This window comes from Lithobates pipiens, unplaced genomic scaffold (genome assembly GCF_037356315.1).
Source record: "Lithobates pipiens isolate NorthernLeopardFrog02 unplaced genomic scaffold, aLitPip1_a1.2 Scaffold_35, whole genome shotgun sequence".
NCBI classification, from domain to species: domain Eukaryota; kingdom Metazoa; phylum Chordata; class Amphibia; order Anura; family Ranidae; genus Lithobates; species Lithobates pipiens.
In genome coordinates, this window is record NW_027507811.1 from 5,291,271 (window position 1) to 5,312,307 (window position 21,037).

Below are 21,037 nucleotides of genomic sequence, written 5' to 3' on the forward strand. Positions count from 1 at the left end.
AATATTTTCGAATTTCGTTGAAATATTTTCGAATGTGGCCGATTTTTCGAATTCGGTAGAAAACTAAACGAAATCCGAAAACGAATTTAAGGAAGTTAACGAATATAACAAACGAAATTAATGAATTAAAACGAAACGAAACTAAACACATTTTTTCCTTTTGCACATGTCTATCACTAACTACTTGCTGTTACTGAAACCTGACTTCATGAATCCGACACTGCTTCTCCTGCTTCCCTCTCCCATGATGGCCTTCTCTGGACTCACTCCCCCAGACCCAGTGGGCAGAAGGGAGGTGGAGTGGGAATCCTTCTAGCCCCACATAGCATCTTACTTCACCCACCTCCCTCTCTGTCACTCTCCTCATTTGAGGCACATTGTATTTGTCTATTTTCTCCAGTTTCTTTAAGAAATGCTGTGCTATCGGCCTGGACCGGTATCAACCTTTCTTGATGACTTCTGTGCCTGGCTACCCTACTTTGTCTCTTCTGAGATCCCCACAATCATTCTCAATGACTTCAACATCCCTGTTAATACTAATACTCCCGCTACTTCTAAACTTTTCAGTCTAACCTCCTCCTTTGACCTGAAGCAATGGATACACAATGGATACACAATGGATACACAATGGATACACAATGGATGTACGCTTCTACTCACTCTGATGGCAACACCCTTGACCTTGTATTCTCCTACCTATGCACTCCATGGAATCTCTCCAACAATCCTTTTCCTCTCTCTGATCACCACCTTTTTCATTTCACTCTCTCCTTGTCTTCCACCTCCTCTTCCTCACAGCCATCTAACAGTTACCTGTATAAACCTTTGCCACCTAACCCACCTTAACCCTTCTCTGCTACTGACCACCTCTATGACAAAATCTCCCCCCTGTCCTGCCCCAACCTAACCACTTCTATCTACAATAGATCCCTGTCCTCCGCCTTGGATGAGCTCGCCCCCCCCCCCCCCCCCCTCACTACAATCTTGGCAAACAGATGACTCCAGAAGTCTGTGGCGTAAGACTAATGCCGCGTACACACGACCGGACTTTCCGGCAGACTAGGTCCGACGGTCTTCCCGACAGACTTTCGACTTGACCACACACACACACACGAAAGGACTAAGTCCATTCGAAAGTCCGTTCGTTTTGAACGTGATGACGTAAACAGGACTAAACAAGCGAAGTTCAATAGCCAGTAGCCAAAAGCTGCCCTTGCGTCATATTTGCTCCGTCGGACCAGCACACAGACGAACGGTTTTCCCGATTTTTAGTCCGGCGGATAGATTTGAAACATGTTCTATTTCTATTTCCCGAAAAACGATCGGACTAGCCCACACACGATCGGACCTAACCTGCAGGAAAGTCTGGTCATGTGTACGCGGCATTAGGGGTCAATTCACTAAGAGTTAAATAATGGCTTATATTATGCAGTAAAAATAGGATTTTTATAACAACTTACCTGTAAAAATTCTCTTCTTGGAGTACATCACAGGACACAGAGCAGCCATAGTAATTACTATGTGGGTTATACACCACCTATAGGTGAATGGACACTGGCAACCCAAGACAGGAAGTCCCCCACTATATAACCCCTCCCATACAGGAAGTACCTCAGGTTTTGTAGCAAAGCACTGTACTGCCCCCCCTTATGTGAATGATGTACGACCCTCAGTGGCATTGCTTTGGGACATCCCACATAGTAATTACTATGGCTGCTCTGTGTCCCATGTTGTACGATAAAGAAAATAGGATTTTTATAACGGCTTACCTGTAAAATCCATTTCTAGGAGTACATCAGGGGACAGAGAGGTCCCTCCCCTCTTGTTGGGATATATGTATATATATATATATCCCAACAAGAGGGGAGGGACCTCTCTGTCCCCTGATGTACTCCTAGAAATGGATTTTACAGGTAAGCCGTTATAAAAAATCCTATTTTCTTTATCGTACATCACGGGACACAGAGCAGCCATAGTAATTACTATGTGGGATGTCCTAAAGCAATGCCACTGAGGGTAGTATATCATTCACATAAGGGGGGCAGTACCCAAATACTCCAGCCTTCTTACTGGCCGTAAAGCTGATTTCTCTAGATTGAGAATCCAACCCAGGTGATCGAAGTATTCGGCCGTGTTGAACACACTCTAGTCTAGCCGTGCAACCAACTGATCTATCAGCAGATGGTCGTCTAGGTATGCCATTATTGCTATACCCTGGCCCCTTAGTCTTGTTAGTACTGGGGCCAGCACTTTTGTGAACACTCGGGGCACGGTGGCTAACCCGAAGGGCAAGGCCATGAACTAAAAGTGGCGCTGTTCTACCAAAAAACACAGAAACTTCTGGTGAGCGGGAAAAATTGGCACATGCAGATATGCGTCTTTGATATTTATTGATGCCATAAATTATCCTCCCCGCAGGGTGGATATGACTGACCAGATTGACTTCATGAGAAAAGAGCGGACGGTTAGGAACTTATTTAAATCTTTGAGATCTAGAATGGGGCTGACATCTCCATTCGGTTTTGGCACCATGAATAGATTTGAATAGAACCCCATGCCCTGCTCTTCTGAGGGAATCTCTATAATTACACCCTAAAACATCAATTGGTCTAGTGCCTCTTTTCACTGGGTCTTTGGGAACATTCGACCTTAGAAAACAAAAAGGTGGAAACTTTCGAAACTCTAGTTTGTACCCTAGAGATACAGTGGAGATGACCCATCTGTCTCGAATCTCTTCCTCCAAGCCTCTGAAAACTGCCGAAGCCTTCCCCCCACTCAAGCGAGCGGGGGCGCCCCTTCATAAGGAGGCCTTGGGACTTGGGAATGGCTTCTTCTGGCCTTGTGGCTTACCTGCCGCACCTGACGGTGGAGGCCCTTACCACCTAAAATTTTCTGGATATATTTATCCAAATCATCCCCAAACAACCGTTCCCCATGAAAGGGAAAACATGGCAAAAGCTTTTTGCATGGCAATTTAGATAACCAATGCCTCAACCAGAGAATTCTATGCATATCCACTGAGAAGAGAGGAAGGCGTGACACCTGAAGAATAGAATCTTTAAGCGCGTCAACCGCAAAACATAAGGCCCTAGGTAGCCGAGCTAACTCACAGGCCACTTCCTCTTGAGCAGGGACACTTTTAATAACTTGCTTAACCACTTTCAGCCCCGGACCATTTTGCTGGTCAAAGACCAGACCACTTTTTTGCGATTCGGCACTGCGTCGCTTTAACTGACAATTGCGTGGTCGTGCGACGCGGCTCCCAAACAAAATTGACGTCCTTTTTTCCCCACAAATAGAGCTTTCTTTTGGTGGTATCTGATCGCCCCTGCGGTTTTTATTTTTTGCGCCATAAACAAAAATAGAGCGACAATTTTGAAAAAAAAACGCATTATTTTTTACTTTTTGTTATAATAGATATCCCCCAAAAATATATAAAAAAACATTTTTTTCCCTCAGTTTAGGCCGATACGTATTCTTCTACATATTTTTGGTAAAAAAAAAATCGCAATAAGCGATTATTGATTGGTTTGCGCAAAAGTTATAGCGTTTACAAAATAGGGATAGTTTTATAGCATTTTTATAAAAAAATTTTTTACTAGTAATGGCGACGATCAGCGATTTTTATTGTGACTGCGACATTATGGCGGACACATCGCACATTTTTGACACAATTTTGGGACCATTGTCATTTATACAGCAATCACTGCTATATAAATGCAGTGATTCCTGTGTAAATGACACTGGCAGTGAAGGGGTTAACCAGTGGGTGGCAGTGTAGGTGTTAAGTGTTCCTAGCGGGTGTGTTACTAACTGTGGGGGGGTTGGGCTTTCATTTAGTGAACACTGATCTCTGCTCCAATCACATGGAGCAGAGATCGGCGTCACTAGTTGCTAGGCAGAATGGAGAAATGTTGTTTACACGGCATTTCCTCCATTCAGCCGTCCCGTGAGACGATCGCGGGTATGCCCGCGGCGATCGAGTCCACGGGTCCCGCGACCGGACTCACGGGGGTCCCGACCAGCGTGGGAGCGCGCCGCCGCCGGCGTGCTCCCGATGGCAGGGCGGCATTGAAGATTGGACGTACATGTACGCCAATATGCCTGCCCGTGCAATTCTGTCGACGTACATCGTCGTGCGCTGGTCGGGAAGTGGTTAAGCTGGTCTTCTAGGGATTGACAAATGCCTATCGCTGCAACTGCAGGCTGTGCTGCTGCACCTGCTACAGCAAACGAGGCTTTGAGCAAGGATTCCAGTTTCTTATCGGTCTGGACATTGTCTACTGGACAATTTAGACTCTTATTCACAGCAGCAATAGCAGCATCTACTGCTGGCAAACTCCAGGATAGAGAAGAGAAATCTTCTAGGAAGAAGAAAATGTCTATCTGGGTGATCCCAGTCAGCACATAGCTGCTCCAGAAATGGGTGTACAGGAAACGCATGTGGACCCTGTGTAGGCCTTAAGGAACCCAAAGAAGAAAAGGAGACCTCAACTACCTGTGCTGGGGGGGGGGGGGCAACTTGTATCCAGAACGGACCAATCCCGTAAAGGGATTGCACTAGCAATTTCTGAGATTGCGAGGGTGAAGAGTGAATCCTCAGAGGAGGAGTCATCTGCCTACCCTTCTTACCAGTCACCCAATGGAATGTCAACATCATCAGCCCATTCCTGTTCCAACACTGGAAGGTCAGGAGAAGGAAGAAGGGGACCTATCGCGTTTTTTTCCCGGACTGGGAGAAAGACGCAAACATATCAGCTATTTTTCCTTCCAAAGCAGCTAAAGCTGAAGCCAAATCGTCCTTGGTGACGTATGCAGAGGTTGAAGTATTGGAAGTAGCTACTATGCCTGAGAGCCTGAATGACTCAGACTGGCCAGTTGCTTCTGGTCCTTCAGGGGAGGATAGAACTGTGGAAGTGGGACTAGGATCCGTCCCCTTCTGTCTGGGTGGTTCGGAGAGCTCATAGAGGAGAGCGGCCTGTGTCCGTGTCTGCTCTGCAACGGACCTGTCATCTGCCCACTTCGCTCATTGTGGCCCGCGACCCGTTAACAAGTCGCTAAAGTGGCCCTTGTTCCTCAAAAGTTTGGGCACCCCTGGTTTAAAGGTTGCATTGTCATGTTTTTACTGGTTGTACCTCTTATCTATGCTAATACCCCCCAAGAGAGGAATGTCCTCCTGGGGCATAAAGCACGTGTCTGGGTTTCAATAAACAGTTATTCCTTTGGTTTTACCTCAACATCTTGTCTGCGTATGATGCTTGGGGCAAAGGGCTTGTATTAGCTACTGGTCTGCTTGAAGGTTCAAAAGGGCAGAAGGCACCCAGTTGGGGTGCCAGGCCGTCACATTGTCTCTTAAACATTCACTAGCCACCCCCATACTTAAAAAGCCCTTACTGGACCCCACAATTCCTAACAACCTACGCCCAATCTCCTTGCTCCCCTTTTCCTCCAAACCGCTTGAACGTCTGGTCTACAACCGACTGAGGGACCATCTCACTGAGAATAACCCTTTACATCCCCTTCAATCTGGATTTCACTCTCCACAGAAACTCTTCTCCTAAAACTCACAATTCATCTACTAACGGCTAGATCCAATGGACACTATTCTGTATTCCGACTCCTGGACCTCTCTGCTGCCTTTCACACAGTGGACCACCCCCTCCTCCCCCCCAAAAAAACTCCACTCCTTTGGTCTCTGTGACTGTACTCTTCATTGGTTCTCATCACACCCATCTCACCGCACCTTCAGAGTCACTTACAAGTCTACTTCCTCCTCTCCTCTTCCTTTCTCTGTCGGGGTCCCCCAAGGATCTGTTCTTGGACCTCTCCTATTCTCCTCTACACCTCCTCCCTGGGTCAGCTGATACCCTCCATGGCTTCCATACCATTTCTACACTTATTACACCCAAATCTATCTCTCTACCCCTCAACTCCATCAGTCTCCTCACCGCATCACTAATTTACTGACAGACATATCAGTCTGGATGTCACACCACTTCCTCCAACTCAATCTATCCAAAGCTGAGCTCATAATATTTCCTCCCCCACGTGCCCCTTCCCCCGACTTATCTGTCAAGATCGATGGGGCAACCATCAACCCGTCTCCCCATGCCAGGGTGCTAGGTGTAATCCTGGACTCTGAAATCTCCGGCCCCGCATCCAATCACTGTCCGAAGCTTGCCACCTCAACCTTCGCAACATCTCCAAAATACACCCCTTCCTAACCAATGACACCACAAAGCTGCTAACCCATTCCCTGGTCACCTCTGGCCTCGACTACTGCAACTCCCTCCTCATTGGATTACCTTTACATAGCCCCCCCCCCCTTAAGTACATAATGAATGCTGCTGCCAGGTTAATCCACCTTACCAACCGTTCAATGTCTACTACCCCTCTTCTCCAATCCCTCCACTGGCCTCCATTCAGTGTCCTCATCCCATCTCTACCAATCCCTCCACTGGTCTCCATTCAGTGTCCTCCACCCCTCTCTACCAATCACTCCACTGGCCTCCATTCAGTGTCCTCCTCCCCTCTCTACCAATCCCTCCACTGGTCTCCACCCCTCTCTGCCAATCCCTCCACTGGCCTCCATTCAGTGTCCTCCACCCCTCTCTCCCAATCCCTCCACTGGCCTCCATTCAGTGTCCTCCACCCCTCTCTCCCAATCCCTCCACTGGCCTCCATTCAGTGTCCTCCGCCCCTCTCTGCCAATACCACCACTGGTCTCCACCCCTCTCTGCCAATCCCTCCACTGGTTTCCATTAGGGTCCTCCACCCCTCTCTGCCAATCCCTCCACTGACCTTCATTCAGTGTCCTCCACCCCTCTCCCAATCCCTCCACTGGCCTCCATTCAGTGTCCTCCACCCCTCTCTCCCAATCCCTCCACTGGCCTCCATTCAGTGTCCTCCGCCCCTCTCTGCCAATACCACCACTGGTCTCCACCCCTCTCTGCCAATCCCTCCACTGGTTTCCATTAGGGTCCTCCACCCCTCTCTGCCAATCCCTCCACTGACCTTCATTCAGTGTCCTCCACCCCTCTCTGCCAATCCCTCCACTGGTCTCCATTCAGTGTCCTCCACCCCTCTCTGCCAATCCCTCCACTGACCTTCATTCAGTGTCCTCCACCCCTCTCCCAATCCCTCCACTGGCCTCCATTCAGTGTCCTCCACCCCTCTCTACCAATCCCTCCACTGATCTCCATTCAGTGTCCTCCACCCCTCTCCCAATCCCTCCACTGGCCTCCATTCAGTGTCCTCCACCCCTCTCTGCCAATCCCTCCACTGGTCTCCATTCAGTGCCCTCCACCCCTCTCTACCAATCACTCCACTGGCCTCCATTCAGTGTCCTCCACCCCTCTCTACCAATCCCTCCACTGGCCTCCATTCAGTGTCCTCCATCCCTCTCTACCAATCCCTCCACTGGCCTCCATTCAGTGTCCTCCACCCCTCTCTACCAATCACTCCACTGGCCTCCATTCAGTGTCCTCCACCCCTCTCTGCCAATCCCTCCACTGGCCTCCATTCAGTGTCCTCCATCCCTCTCTGCCAATCCCTCCACTGGCCTCCATTCAGTGTCCTCCACCCCTCTCTACCAATCCCTCCACTGGCCTCCATTCAGTGTCCTCCACCCCTCTCTACCAATCCCTCCACTGGCTTCCATTCAGTGTCCTCCACCCCTCTCTACCAATCCCTCCCCTGGTCTCCATTCAGTGTCCTCCACCCCTCTCTACCAATCCCTCCACTGACCTCCATTCAGTGTCCTCCACCCCTCTCTACCAATCCCTCCACTGGCCTCCATTCAGTGTCCTCCACCCCTCTCTGCCAATCCCTCCACTGACCTCCATTCAGTGTCCTCCACCCCTCTCTACCAATCCCTCCACTGGCCTCCATTCAGTGTCCTCCACCCCTCTCTGCCAATCCCTCCACTGGCCTCCATTCAGTGTCCTCCACCCCTCTCTACCAATCCCTCCACTGGTCTCCATTCAGTGTCCTCCACCCCTCTCTCCTAATCCCTCCACTGGCCTCCATTCAGTGTCCTCCACCCCTCTCTACCAATCCCTCCACTGGCCTCCATTCAGTGTCCTCCACCCCTCTCTGCCAATCCCTCCACTGGCCTCCATTCAGTGTCCTCCACCCCTCTCTACCAATCCCATCACTAGTCTCCATTCAGTGTCCTCCACCCCTCTCTGCCAATCCCTCCACTGGCCTCCATTCAGTGTCCTCCACCCCTCTCTGCCAATCCCTCCACTGGCCTCCATTCAGTGTCCTCCACCCCTCTCTGCCAATCCCTCCACTGGCTTCCACTCACCCAACAAAATTCTATATAGGAACAAAATCACCAAAGTTATCCCCAACTCGGTCCCCAGCTACATCTCTAACCTCGTCTCACAATACCAACCTAATTGTTCTCTTCGTTCCTCCCAAGACCTTCTGCTCTCTACCTCCCATGTCACCTCCTCTAATGCTCATCTCCAGGACTTTTCCAGAGCTTCTCCCATCCTATGGAGGTCCCTACCCCAATCCGTCCGATGATCTCTAACTCTGTCCAATTTTAGCCGAACCCTGAAAACTTTTTTCTTCAGAGAAGCCTATCCCTCCCCCACCTAACTGGACTTTTATTTTCTCCATCAGCCCATCCCCCATAGTTATTGCCTTTTGAATCACTTGACCCTCCCTCTTAGATTGTAAGCTCTAAGGATCAGGGCCCTCTGATTCCTCCTGTATTATATTGTATTGTATCTGTACTGTCTGCCCTCATGTTGTGCAAACTGTTGGCACAATACAAATCCTGTATAATTATATATATATGTGTGTATCATCATCTGCTGGAGATAAAAGACGTCACAGTGACTATGGAGGAAGAGGACGGACATGACGGGGGATAAAGAATAGAAAATAAGATCTTATTACCTCCTCTGCTGCCAATTTCAGCCACGTCACCTCTACCTCGTATCACAAGGAGCTTCCTGCCTGTCCCTGACATCACTTCCTGTCTTCCATAGAGACTTCCTGTCTGGGTATAAGTGAGAAGATCACCACCTTGTGGAGATCAGAGGAACTGCAGCCCCCGGGAAACGTCTTGTAGTGTGAACACGGCCTTGTGCTGTGTGTGTATATACTGTATATCCTTATAGATGTGTAGTGCTCCCCCCGCAGGAGCCACGGATGATATCTGGTTGTTTCTCATACAGTACAGAGGCTACCAATCACCCAAACACCAGTCCATTCACTCCGGCACCAATAAACAGTCTCGGAGATTGTCTATTTGTACCAAATTCCTTGTAAAACTCGGGGTTTGGGATACTCTAAAACTGCTAGCAACTCTCACAGCTGAGGACCGTGAGGTATCTATCTGAACAGTCTTAGACCCTCACAGCTGAGGACCGTGAGGCTCTTTGTGGCATCCGGTTACCCTGCACAACGGCACAGTTATTGGCATCCAGTGCAATCTCAGGAACCCCACATAGTGCAGGGGGGCGCTCTTCTTTTAGCCTACAGATGAGATTCTTGCTGAGGACCAAGGAATGGCCGGTATCTGAAACCCTATGAGATGTGGTCTCAGTCCAAGCAGCCTCCGGCACCCAGTGTTGAGACAAGGTCACTCACCGCCCAGGGAGAAGAGGGCAAATTGTGCCACTCCCTCACAAGGAGAAGGGGCTAATAGCGGCATGCAGAGCACAATCAATGTAATGTTTGTGGCATGGGCAAAATAGCACCAATAGTTGTGCTACATTGCAGCAAACTGAAGAGTTTGCATTGCACACAGTTGCAGTGTCACCCCATTCCATTTTATTTTTACTGTGGCTGTGAAGCAAAGCATCAGATCATGGCAGGTATATAGAATATAGAACAGCGGCCTCTCTTACTTCATGTGGGGGTCTGAAGAAGAGGGGGGAGGTCGGGGGGGTGATCTGAAGAGGAGGGGGGTGGGAGGAGGAGAGGGGGGTCTGAGGAGGAACAAAGAAGTCTGGTGGGGGTCTGAAGAGGAGGTCTAGGAGGAGATTGAGGAGGAAAGCGGAGGTCTAGGGAGGGTCTAAGGAAAAGGGGGGAGTTCTGGGCGTGATTTGAAGAGGAGGGGGGGTGGGAGGAGGACAGGGGGGTCTAAGGAGTAGAAAGGAAGTCTGGTGGTGGTCTGAAATGGAGGTCTAGGAGGGGATTGAGGAGGAAATCGGAGGTCTAGCGAGGGTCTAAGGAAGAGGGGAGAGGTCTGGGGGTGATTTGAAGAGCAGGGGGGTGGGAGGAGGACAGGGGGGTCTGAGGAGGAGCGAGGAAGTCTGGTGGGGGTCTAAAGAGGAGGTCTAGGAGGGGATTGAGGAGGTCTAGGGAGGGTCTAAGGAGGAGGGGGAAGGTCTGGGGGTGATTTGAAGAGGGGGTGGGAGGAGGACAGGGGGGTCTAAGAAGGAGAGAGGAAGTCTGGTGGGGGTCTGAAATTGAGGTCTAGGAGGGGATTGGGGAGAAAAGAGGAGGTCTGAGGAGGAGGGGTGTGGGAGGAGTACAGGGGGGGGGGGTTGAGGAGGAGAGAGGAAGTCTGGTGGGGGTCTGAAGAGGAGGTCTAGGGAGGGTCTAAGGAAGAAGGGAGAGGTCTGGGGGTTATTTGAAGAGGAGGGGGGTGGGAGGAGGACAGGGGGGTCTAAGAAGGAGAAAGGAAGTCTGGTGGGGGTCTGAAATTGAGGTCTAGCAGGGGATTGGGGAGAAAAGAGGAGGTCTGAGGAGGGTCTGAGGAGGAGGGGGGTGGGAGGAGTACGGGGGGGGTTGAGGAGAGAGGAAGTCTGGTGGGGTCTGAGGAGGAGAGAGGAGGTCTAGAGGGGGATCGAGGAGGAGAGAAGAGGCCGGGGGGGGGGGGTCTGAGGAGTAGGGAAAAGCTGAAGAGAGGGGAGCTGGTGGGAGGGAGTCTGAGGAGAGGTGAGACCTGGGGCAGAATTATCCCACTTGTACTCACAGATAATCTGGAATTTAGAGGCGATATCGTCTTCTTCCCCTCTCCAGTCATGTGATCTATGACATGACAAGGGAATAGAGGAAGAAGGGCAGTTGCTCCTCAGAAGCACCATGCTGAGAGTGAGCTGAGTTCTCAGTCTCAGCACCGGCTCTCTATTGCCACCTGTAGGCTGGAGGGAGGTGAAAGCCAAATCCTCTTTCCATCTGCAGCTATCGGCCGCAGCTCCTTCTGACAGGAGTTGTCACTGCCGTCAGCGAGGAGAGTTATGAGCCGCCACATCACCAGCACGCCCCGCTCAGCATGGCTCTGAGGGCAGGTGCCCCCGTTTTTACTGAATCCTCAGGCCTGAAATTATTTTTTAAACATGTTAAAAAAAAAATACAAAAGCAGCTTTAAGCTTTAAAAAAAATAAAAAAAATCACTGCTCGATGGGGTTCAGGTTTGGAGTCCGGGCTTCTTTGAAGTGCTTCGAACCCTGCTCAACATAACAAACTGTGCATTTGGGCTCATCCCTATCAAGGTTGCTCTGATCCCGGACACATTGCCTCTGTATAGGTGTTAGAAGACGGCAAGGGGTTGATCGAATAATTAAAAAATAAAATTACAAATAAGAAACCAGTGAAGCTGATTTCTCCGTGAGGGAGAAAAGGTCCATCACCTTCAGACACCAGCATAAACCTGAGGACTCACTGAGGGGGAGGGGAGGGTTACGGGGAAAGTTCCCCTAAAGGGAGAGTGTCCTCAAAAACCCGCCAGTGTCCAATCTCAATGCAATACTTTCAAAGTACTCTTTTAAAAGTTGTGCTTCATAAATTGTTGGGCTACCACCATTTTACCCGCAGACGTCTGCTCGGAAGACGACTATATGGCCTTCAGGAAGAAGCTCAACACCCATCTCTTCTGAAAACCGGACACTGGCGGCAAAAGCGCCCTGAGGCGATTTAGTTCGCATATGTAGCGCTATACAAGTTATTCATTCATTCACCATTTTATTCTTTAGGGCTTTTGCTTACAGAAAATATATATTTGAGGGCTTTAACTAATTTTCAGGCCCATATTGACTCCCTTTCTCCTGGTCTCCACCATAGATACTGTTGTGATATGGCTGAACCAGAGTGACTCCATCTTTATAAGTTCATATAAGATTAACTTGGGTTAACCTATTAGTTAGTTTAAATTCTGTATTTCCAGACTGTAGCAGTTTTCCTATAAAGCATACATATAAGAAAATATAGCTTGCACAAGTACCGTATTTATCGGCGTATAACACGCACTTTTTCCCCCTTAAAATCAGGGGAAAATCGCGGGTGCGTGTTATACGCCGATACTCCGCTGTTTCAGCACAATTTTTTGTTGAAACTTTTTGGCTGAAAGCCGCCCAGAGCCCTTCTTGCGGCTTTCGACCGCTCTCGGAGCTTCTCGGCAGCTTTTGGCAGCTCTCGGAACTTCTCGGCGGCTTTTGGCCACTCTAGGAACTTCTCGGCGGCTTTCGGCCGCTCTCGGACCTTCCGAGAGCGGCTGAAAGTTGCCGAGGTCCGAGAGCGGCCGAAAGCCGCCGAGAAGTTTCCAAGAGCGGCCGAAAGCCGCCGAGAAGTTCCGAGAGCGGCCGAAAGCCGCCAAGAACTTCCAGGTGCCGCCGAGATACACGGGACATCTCGGCGGCACCATTTTTAAAAACATAAGCGGACAATGCACTAAGACGGACACGCTGCATGACAAGAGAGCCCTTCTCGCGGCTTTCGGCCGCTCTCGGATCTTCTCGGCGGCTTTTGGCTGCTCTTGGAACTTCTCGGCGGCTTTCGGCCTCTCTCGGAACTTCTCGGCGGCTTTCAGCACAATTTTTTGGGCTCTGGGCGGCTTTCAGCCGCCCAGAGCCCTTCTTGCGGCTTTCGGCCGCTCTCGGAGCTTCTCGGCAGCTTTTGGCAGCTCTCGGAACTTCTCGGTGGCTTTCGGCCGCTCTAGGAACTTCTTGGCGGCTTTTGGCCGCTCTAGGAACTTCTCGGCGGCTTTCGGCCGCTCTCGGACCTTCCGAAAGCGGCCGAAAGCTGCCGAGGTCGGAGAGCGGCCGAAAGCCGCTGAGAAGTTCCGAGAGCGGCCGAAAGCCGCCGAGAAGTTCCGAGAGCGGCCGATAGCCACCAAGAACTTCCGGGTGCCGCCGAGATACACGGGACATCTCGGCGGCGCCATTTTTAAAAACATAAGCGGACAATGCACTAAGACAGACAAGCTGCGTGACAAGGCTGCAATGAGGACAGGCTGCATGACGAGGCTGCAATGAGGACAGCTGCATGACGAGGCTGCAATGAGGACAGGCTGCATGACGAGGCTGCTGCAATCAGGACAGCTGCATGACAAGGCTGCAAATGACGCTGACAAGGCTTCAGATGGACACTGATAAGGCTACATTGATGGGCATTTAAATGTAAGTTTTTTTTCCGTAAATTTCCCTCCTAAAAGTTTTTTCCACAAAATTCCCTCCTAAACTTGGGGTGCATGTTATACGCCGGCGCGTGTTATACGCCGATAAATACGGTAGTTTTATTCTATACTGTCCAAATAAAGAAATTGTGTCACAATACGTCTGGGCCGCAGAACTCATGACTGTGACTCATGAAAGCAGATGACATAATTAATGATATGTAATGTACACCTCTGTATTAACCACACCCATGTTCTATGCAATGATTGGCTGATAATGGTGCATATATATGGTAGACCCTCCCAGAATAAACCAGACACCCCCTGAACATCAATCTTGACTCATCTCTTCTTGTGTTCAGCAAGATGTTGTCTCCTTAGTCTGCAGTGCTAAGTAGGGTTTTCGTAAGTATGGTAATTGCCGTAATTATAGCTAGCTGGTCTTTGTCAGGTATATAGAAATACCGTTTTAATTACAACAGATACAAGTGAGGGTACTCATGGAGTAGGGTGCAGGAGATAAGTGTGTCTGGAAGGAGTACGCGGTAACTCGGGTGTCCTGCGATGAATCATAGTTGGTGGCAGGAAGGACCGGAGTACCTTTAAAAGGGCTCTAGGTGGAAGTGGCTTTAAAAGGGTGTGACCAGTGGTGTGATGCAACAAAGGCTCCCAATCAAGGTTGCTCCGATCCGCACACACCGCTTCTGAATAGGTGTTAGAAGATGGTGAAGTGTTGATCAAAAAAAAAAAATTAAAATTTGAAATAAGAAACCAGTGAAGCTGATTTCTCCATGAGGGAGAAGAGGTCCATCACCTTCAGACACTAGCATAAAACTGAGGACTCACTGAGTGGGGGAGGGTTACAGGGAAGGTGCCCCAGAGGGGGAGTGTCCTCAAAAACCCGTGTCCAATCTCATTCCAATACCATACAATTCCAATATTCCAATATTTTAAAAAAAGTAATGCTTCAGAAATTGTTGCGCTACCATCATCAGACACAAAAAATTGGAACTACCACCATTTTATTCTCCAGGGCCTTTGCTTACAGAAAATATATATTTTGGTGGTTTTAGCTAATCTTCAGGTCCAAATTGTGCATTTAACATGTGTGTGTGTAGCAGGGGGCTGGCTATCTTACCTGCAGTATCAAAAGACACTCTGCAACATTGTTGCAATGAGACTGTTTCCCTTAAATGCCAGCTAAGACACTTATGCCCCGTACAAACTTGATAATCCGGGCCAGTTGTGTTGTTTGGCCCTGCTATTCAGGAGTTTAAAGCGGAGGTTCACACAAAAATTGAACCTCCACTTTCGGAACCCTCCGGTGTCACATTTGGCACCTTTCAGGGGGGAGGGGGGTGCAGACAGATCTAAAGCCGCATACACGCGGTCGGAGAATCCGTCGGAATGCGTCTTATTGGACTGTGTGGTCAGATAATCCGACTGTGTGTGGTATGCATCGGACTGATTCCGTCCGACCCAATTTTCCAACATGTTGGAAATATTTCCCGACCAACTGGGGCCGGTCGGACGTAATCCGATCATGTGTAGAGAATTTTGATCGGACCAAGTGCCACGCATGCTCAGATCAAATTCCTACATCAAAGCTATTGGCTACTAGCCTGAACGTAGTCCCATCGTAACGAAATTACGTCATCACGTTCTGAAAGATCAGATTTTTCGACAACTTAGTCCGTCCGTGTGTATGCAACAGTTTCGGTCACAATCCGTCAGACTAAATCTGACGGACAAAATCCGACGGATTTGGTTGGCAGAATCTCCGACCGTGTGTACAGGGGCTTAGACAGGTATTTGCACCCACTTCCAGGAGTCTATGCCTCTTCCCGTCCCCCCGCACTGTCTGCTGGGACACACACAGGTCCCAGGAGATAGCGGGGACCAGTTAGGACGTGCAGCGCAACTCGCGCATGCACAGTAGGGAACTGGGAAGTGAAGCCGCAAGGCTTCATTTCCTGATTCCCTTACCAAAGATGGCGGAGGCAGCATCCGAAGACCGAGGGACGGTTCCGCCTCGGGTGCCGACATCGCTGGACCCTGGGACAGGTAAGATACCTTATTTCAAGACAGCAGCTGCAGTATTTGTAGCTGCTGACGTTAAAAAAAATAATAATTTACGGGACTCCCACTTTAAGTGCACCAACGAAAGTGGCTAGCTGAAGCTACAAAGCCTCATCTTTCTCCAAAGAGATGAAAGCTACTGGTGCCATAGTACAGTTTACAGGCAGTACCCGGGTTACGAACACAATAGGGACTATAGGTTTGTTCGTAAGTCGAAGTTGTTCGTAAGTCGCAACACTGTATTTGTAAGTGTAACTTCCGATCGGAACACTGCGTTCGTAAGTGAAACTGTCGCCTGTGCATGCATGCGGGATGTTCCGGGCACTTGTTATCTTATCTGGGGCGTAGTACGGCAGCGTGGGATGTGTTCGGAAGTGCTCGAATGGGATCCAGGACCCGCGTGGAGCACAAGTGGCCGGCATATGAAGCCGTTCGTAAGTAGGAGTTGTTCGTAACTCGGGTGTTCGTAACTGCCTGTATCTGGGAAGCGAATCCATTGAATGTTGATTTGAATACAGTGTTTGTAGTTGGGTCTGTGGTGCCAGGGGTCAGAAGAGAGAGGTCTGATATGTAGAGGGTCAGTCTTCTGCTCTCCTCCTGCCTGGACTCATAGAACCACATTTGAGTAGACGTAACAAATCTGATATAAAGTGTCATGTTGTGATTTATTTGCCATTTAAGTGTGCCTCTGCTCTTGGGGACATTCTCAGGTTTGGAATCCCTTGAAAGCAGCCTGAATATAGTATTGAGTGCCATATTGCTCTTAATCTCAGTTATTTCTCTCCAGTTGATTACTGGAATATATATACTATTACTGTCTGTTACTTTTCACAGAAATATTGCAATAAAGACAATTTCTGTGTTTTATCATAACGTGTGTGTTTCTCATTGGTCATTGCACTTACACTATTACCAGGTGTGCCAAGAGGGACAGAGACTGTTATTGGGGTTGAGATGAAGAATGCCAACATACTCAAAGAGGAAGTAAACCCCAATGGGTTTAACCTCCTCTTTTGCTCCCTGCAAAGCTTGCAAATTAAAAGCATAATGGGCTAGTATGCATCGTATACTAGCCCATTATGTGACACTTACCTGCAAACAAATTCATCACCGTCTCCTGTGCAGGCTGCGTCCATCTTCCTTCCGGGGGCTGCGGACTCCGGCTTTGTGACTGCCCGGAGCCTCGTGACATTACTCCCGCTCATGCACGCAGAAGCCATCAGTAAAGGCACATGCTGGGGAAGAAACGGCTTGAATGTCCGTTTCTTCACAGCGCATGTGCCGATTACATCATTGGCGCACTACAAGTGAAAACGTGCGCCGTTTAGGAGATATTTCCACTACCTATAGGTAAGCCTTATTCTAGGCTTACCTATAGTTAAAAGTCAGGAGGGAGGGTTCCTGTAGGGGGTAGCGCTACATGTGGGGGCTCGTCCGGGATATTACCGCTACTCTGCAATCAGCTCCTCAAAACAGCACCCCTGCAGACACCAAAATGGATCCTGCTGCTGTGACCCAGTGGTGTACATAAGAAAATGTCCAAGTGAAGCTGTGTGTGGTGATTGAAGTTCTTGGTGGTGATTGGACTAAGGATCAGGCTCATGAAGCCCTGAATGCCAAAGAGTAAGCATTTTGGATGTGAAGGCAGATCCTAGCTTTGATAATACCTCTGTCTTGACGTAGTGGAAGAAGGGAGTACCTAACAGGGGGTTGTCCTCCAACTAACGGCGAATAACGACTGTTATTGGGGTTGAGAGGCAGAGTATGCAACAAACATACTTAAGCGGGTGCAGCGCTACATGTGCAAAAAAATAAATAAATAAATAAATAAATGCAAAAACAGCTCTGACAGAGAAAGGATTAATGTGAGCGAGATGGGATCACTCTGCTGTGGTCACACTCCAAACATTAGAGATCCCCCTAGCTGTAGCCTGGTAATAACATGCTGGGAGGTCTAGTTATTTAGCTGATACATACTTCCCATCTTTATATAAACGTCTCCTGACATTTAGGGGTCTATACATAAAAAAATGGCAGGGCCCAGTGTAAGCGTGCATGCTATTTGTATCTGTGCATTGGGGTAAAAAAAATGAATGGTATTATACTATTTGATCTGCTGATTGAATATTTTCCTCTGATTTAAAATTGAGAATGTTGCATTTAGCCACTAGATGGAGCTAATGCTTACGAGACTTAGTGCTATATAATAGCCAAATGCACTTTTCTCTGTATTACATTAATGGTTGGAATTTTATTGATAGGCGACTCCTATCCTCATATTGATTAGCGGTTCCAAATAAATAACTACTGCAGTGGGGAACAGACACAAAAGAAACGCTCCGCATCTTCCCAAATAACTCTTCTGTTTTATTATAACAGGTTTTTATACACATGATTACGTAGCTGTCACATTAATATTACAATTGCACTTTTATGGTAACAAGGGGCGTAACATAGGCAGGCTAATTCTAATACAAGGGGCGTAACATAGGCAGGCTAATTCTAATACAAGGGGCGTAACATAGGCAGGCTAATTCTAATACAAGGGGCGTAACATAGGCAGGCTAATTCTAATACAAGGGGCGTAACATAGGCAGGCTAATTCTAATACAAGGGGCGTAACATAGGCAGGCTAATTCTAATCAGGACTGGAAAGAATGCAAAACATGTCATGAAAACATTATTAGTGCCGTGTGCAATACATACAAAATACAATACAATTCTATACACAACTCACACATTTCCTTTACACATTCATTCTACAAAGGTTTTATAGAAACAGACCTGTAAGTGTTTGTGAAATTTTCCCCCACAAAATGTACTCAGCCAATGAGAGGTAATGACTCCATTTTTATTTTTCTCCTGCTATCAATGGCCGACACGGTACAACACTTCATCCATGTCTTTGGTGATCTCTGATCTCCTTATCAATTGTTTCTTCCATGATGAAAGATCAGCCATGGAGTATATCTGAGGTGCATATCAGGGGGTGCTTCTTCCCCACATGTCCAGCAACATTCATATACAAGACATTTCCCGCACTCACTAATACACCTCGAGGGTTGTGTGGGACCCCCTGATGTACAGGAAGACAGGACTTCAGTGAGGAACATTTCCCTCACTCAGGACAGGAATATGGCTTCTCCCCCGTGTGAGATCTCTGATGTCTGGAAAGATCAGACTTCACTGAAAAACATTTCCCACACTCAGGACAGGAAAGTCACTTCTTCGTTGTGTGCAATCTCTGATGTTTGGAAAGATTGGACTGATCTGAAAAACATTTTCCGCACACTAGACAGGAATATGGCTTCTCCCCCGTGTGAGATCTCTGATGTTTATATAAAACTGGACTTATCTGAAAAACATTTCTCACACTCAGGACAGGAATATGGCTTCTCCCCCGTGTGAGATCTCTGGTGTTTATATAAACTGGACTTATTTGAAAAACATTTCCCACACTCAGGACAGGAATATGGCTTCTCCCCCGTGTGCACTCTCAGATGCTTGGAAAGACTGGACTTAGCTGTAAAACATTTCCCGCACTCAGGACAGGAATACGGCTTTTCCTGCATGTGAGTTCTTTGATGTGCATAAATACTGGACTTAGCTGTAAAACATTTTCCGCACTCAGGACAGGAATACGGCTTCTCCCCCGTGTGCACTCTCTGATGCGTGGAAAGACTGTCTTTTTGTGAAAAACTTTTCCCACACTCAGGACAGGAATGCAACTTCTCCCCCATGTGAGATCTCTGATGCCTGGAAAGACCGTCCTTCCGTGAAAAATATTTCCCGCACTCAGGACAGGAATACGGCTTCGCCCCCGTGTGAAATATCTGATGCGTGGAAAGACTGGACTTCTGTGAAAAACATTTGCCGCACTCAGGACAGGAATACGGCTTCACCCCTGTGTGCAATCTCTGATGTCTGGAAAGATCGCTCTTATGTGAAAAACAGTTCCCGCACTCAGGACAGGAATACGGCTTCTCCCCTGTGTGCAATCTCTGATGTCTGGAAAGATCGGCCTTCTCTGAAAAACATTTCCCGCACTCAGGACAGGAATATGGCTTTTCCCCTGTGTGAGATCTCTGATGTCTGGAAAGATGGGAGTTCTTTAAAAAACATTTCCCACACTCAGGACAGGGATACCGCTTTTCCCCCGTGTGCAATCTCTGATGTCTGGAAAGATCGGCCTTCCCTGAAAAACATTTCCCGCACTCAGGACAGGAATATGGCTTTTCCCCCGTGTGAGATCTTTTATGTACATTAAGTTTGGATTTATAATAGAAACACTTGCCACACTCAGTACAGGGAAACTTCTTATCTGTTGGAAGGAAGGCACCATCCCGCACAGTCTGAGGTTCCTCAGGATAAGAGGAATACGATGGTCCGGCACCGTCCCGCACAGTCTGAGGTTCCTCGGGATAAGAGGAATACGATGGTCCGGCACCGTCCCGCACAGTCTGAGGTTCCTCGGGATAAGAGGAATACGATGGTCCGGCACTGTCCCGCACAGTCTGAGGTTCCTCGGGATAAGAGGAATACGATGGTCCGGCACCGTCCCGCACAGTCTGAGGTTCCTCGGGATAAGAGGAATACGATGGTCCGGCACCGTCCCGCACAGTCTGAGGTTCCTCAGGATAAGAGGAATACGATGGTCCGGCACCGTCCCGCACAGTCTGAGGTTCCTCGGGATAAGAGGAATACGATGGTCCGGCACCGTCCCGCACAGTCTGAGGTTCCTCAGGATAAGAGGAATACGATGGTCCATCTACACTGTGTGGTGCCGGATGGACATTTGAGGTAGTCGGGTTTTCTCCTGGACTATACTGTGTGATGTCCTCATCTTCTACTTTACAGTCTGGAGACAAAGTGAGACAATCCTCTGAGGTTTTCCTCATCTCCCGTCCATCTACTAAAATAGAAATACAAAGATTATTACTAGACATGAGCTGATGAATAACAGCGGGGCTGAGCCCCACCAGAGGTCAGAGAGTGAGGATGGGGGGAGAACAACCAAGATGAAGACTGGACTGATCCTGAAGACCCCCATCATTGGGTTATTGACTCCTCCCCCATTATCACTTTCTGTTTAAGGGTCCAAAGTTGGAGGATGTTATCACATTATTATCACCATGTAAAAGTCTGTCCTCCAATCACATCATCCGATATAAAATGTCCAGCTGGTAGGAAATGGGTGTAACAAAAGAGAATACATATTATGTGTATATATAGCAGTGGGGGGGGGGGGGGGGGAGAGAGCAGAAGTCAGGAGTATGTAATGTACAATATAGAGAATATAGTGCAGGGGTCAGGAGTATGTAATGTACAATATAGAGAATATAGTGCAGGGGTCAGGAGTATGTAATGTACAACATAGAGAATATAGTGCAGGGGTCAGGAGTATGTAATGTACAACATAGAGAATATAGTGCAGGGGTCAGGAGTATGTAATGTACAACATAGACAATATAGTGCAGGGGTCAGGAGTATGTAATGTGCAGGAGCAGGGCCGGACTGACCTACCGGGATACCAGGAAATTTCTCGGTAGGCCGCCTGCCTTGGGGCCGCTTTGAGCTGTGGATCAAGCAGGGCCGATCCTG

At 48.5% G+C, this 21,037-nt stretch overlaps 3 protein-coding genes across 3 annotated transcripts in view; 1 reads left to right on the forward strand and 2 right to left on the reverse strand.

Moving 5' to 3' along the window:
• The window catches only part of LOC143955354 (uncharacterized), a 60,742-nt gene extending 39,933 nt beyond the window's left edge, over positions 1–20,809 (reverse strand). The window contains 2 exon segments of the mRNA XM_077465419.1: positions 18,585–18,773; positions 18,775–20,809. Of these exon segments, the coding sequence (XP_077321545.1) occupies positions 18,585–18,773; positions 18,775–20,382 (1,797 nt within the window). The 5' untranslated portion in view covers positions 20,383–20,809.
• LOC143955908 (uncharacterized) overlaps positions 1–21,037 on the forward strand; it is an 865,587-nt gene that overhangs the window by 458,926 nt on the left and 385,624 nt on the right. The window lies entirely within an intron of this gene.
• The window catches only part of LOC143955575 (uncharacterized), a 150,014-nt gene that overhangs the window by 62,697 nt on the left and 66,280 nt on the right, over positions 1–21,037 (reverse strand). The window lies entirely within an intron of this gene.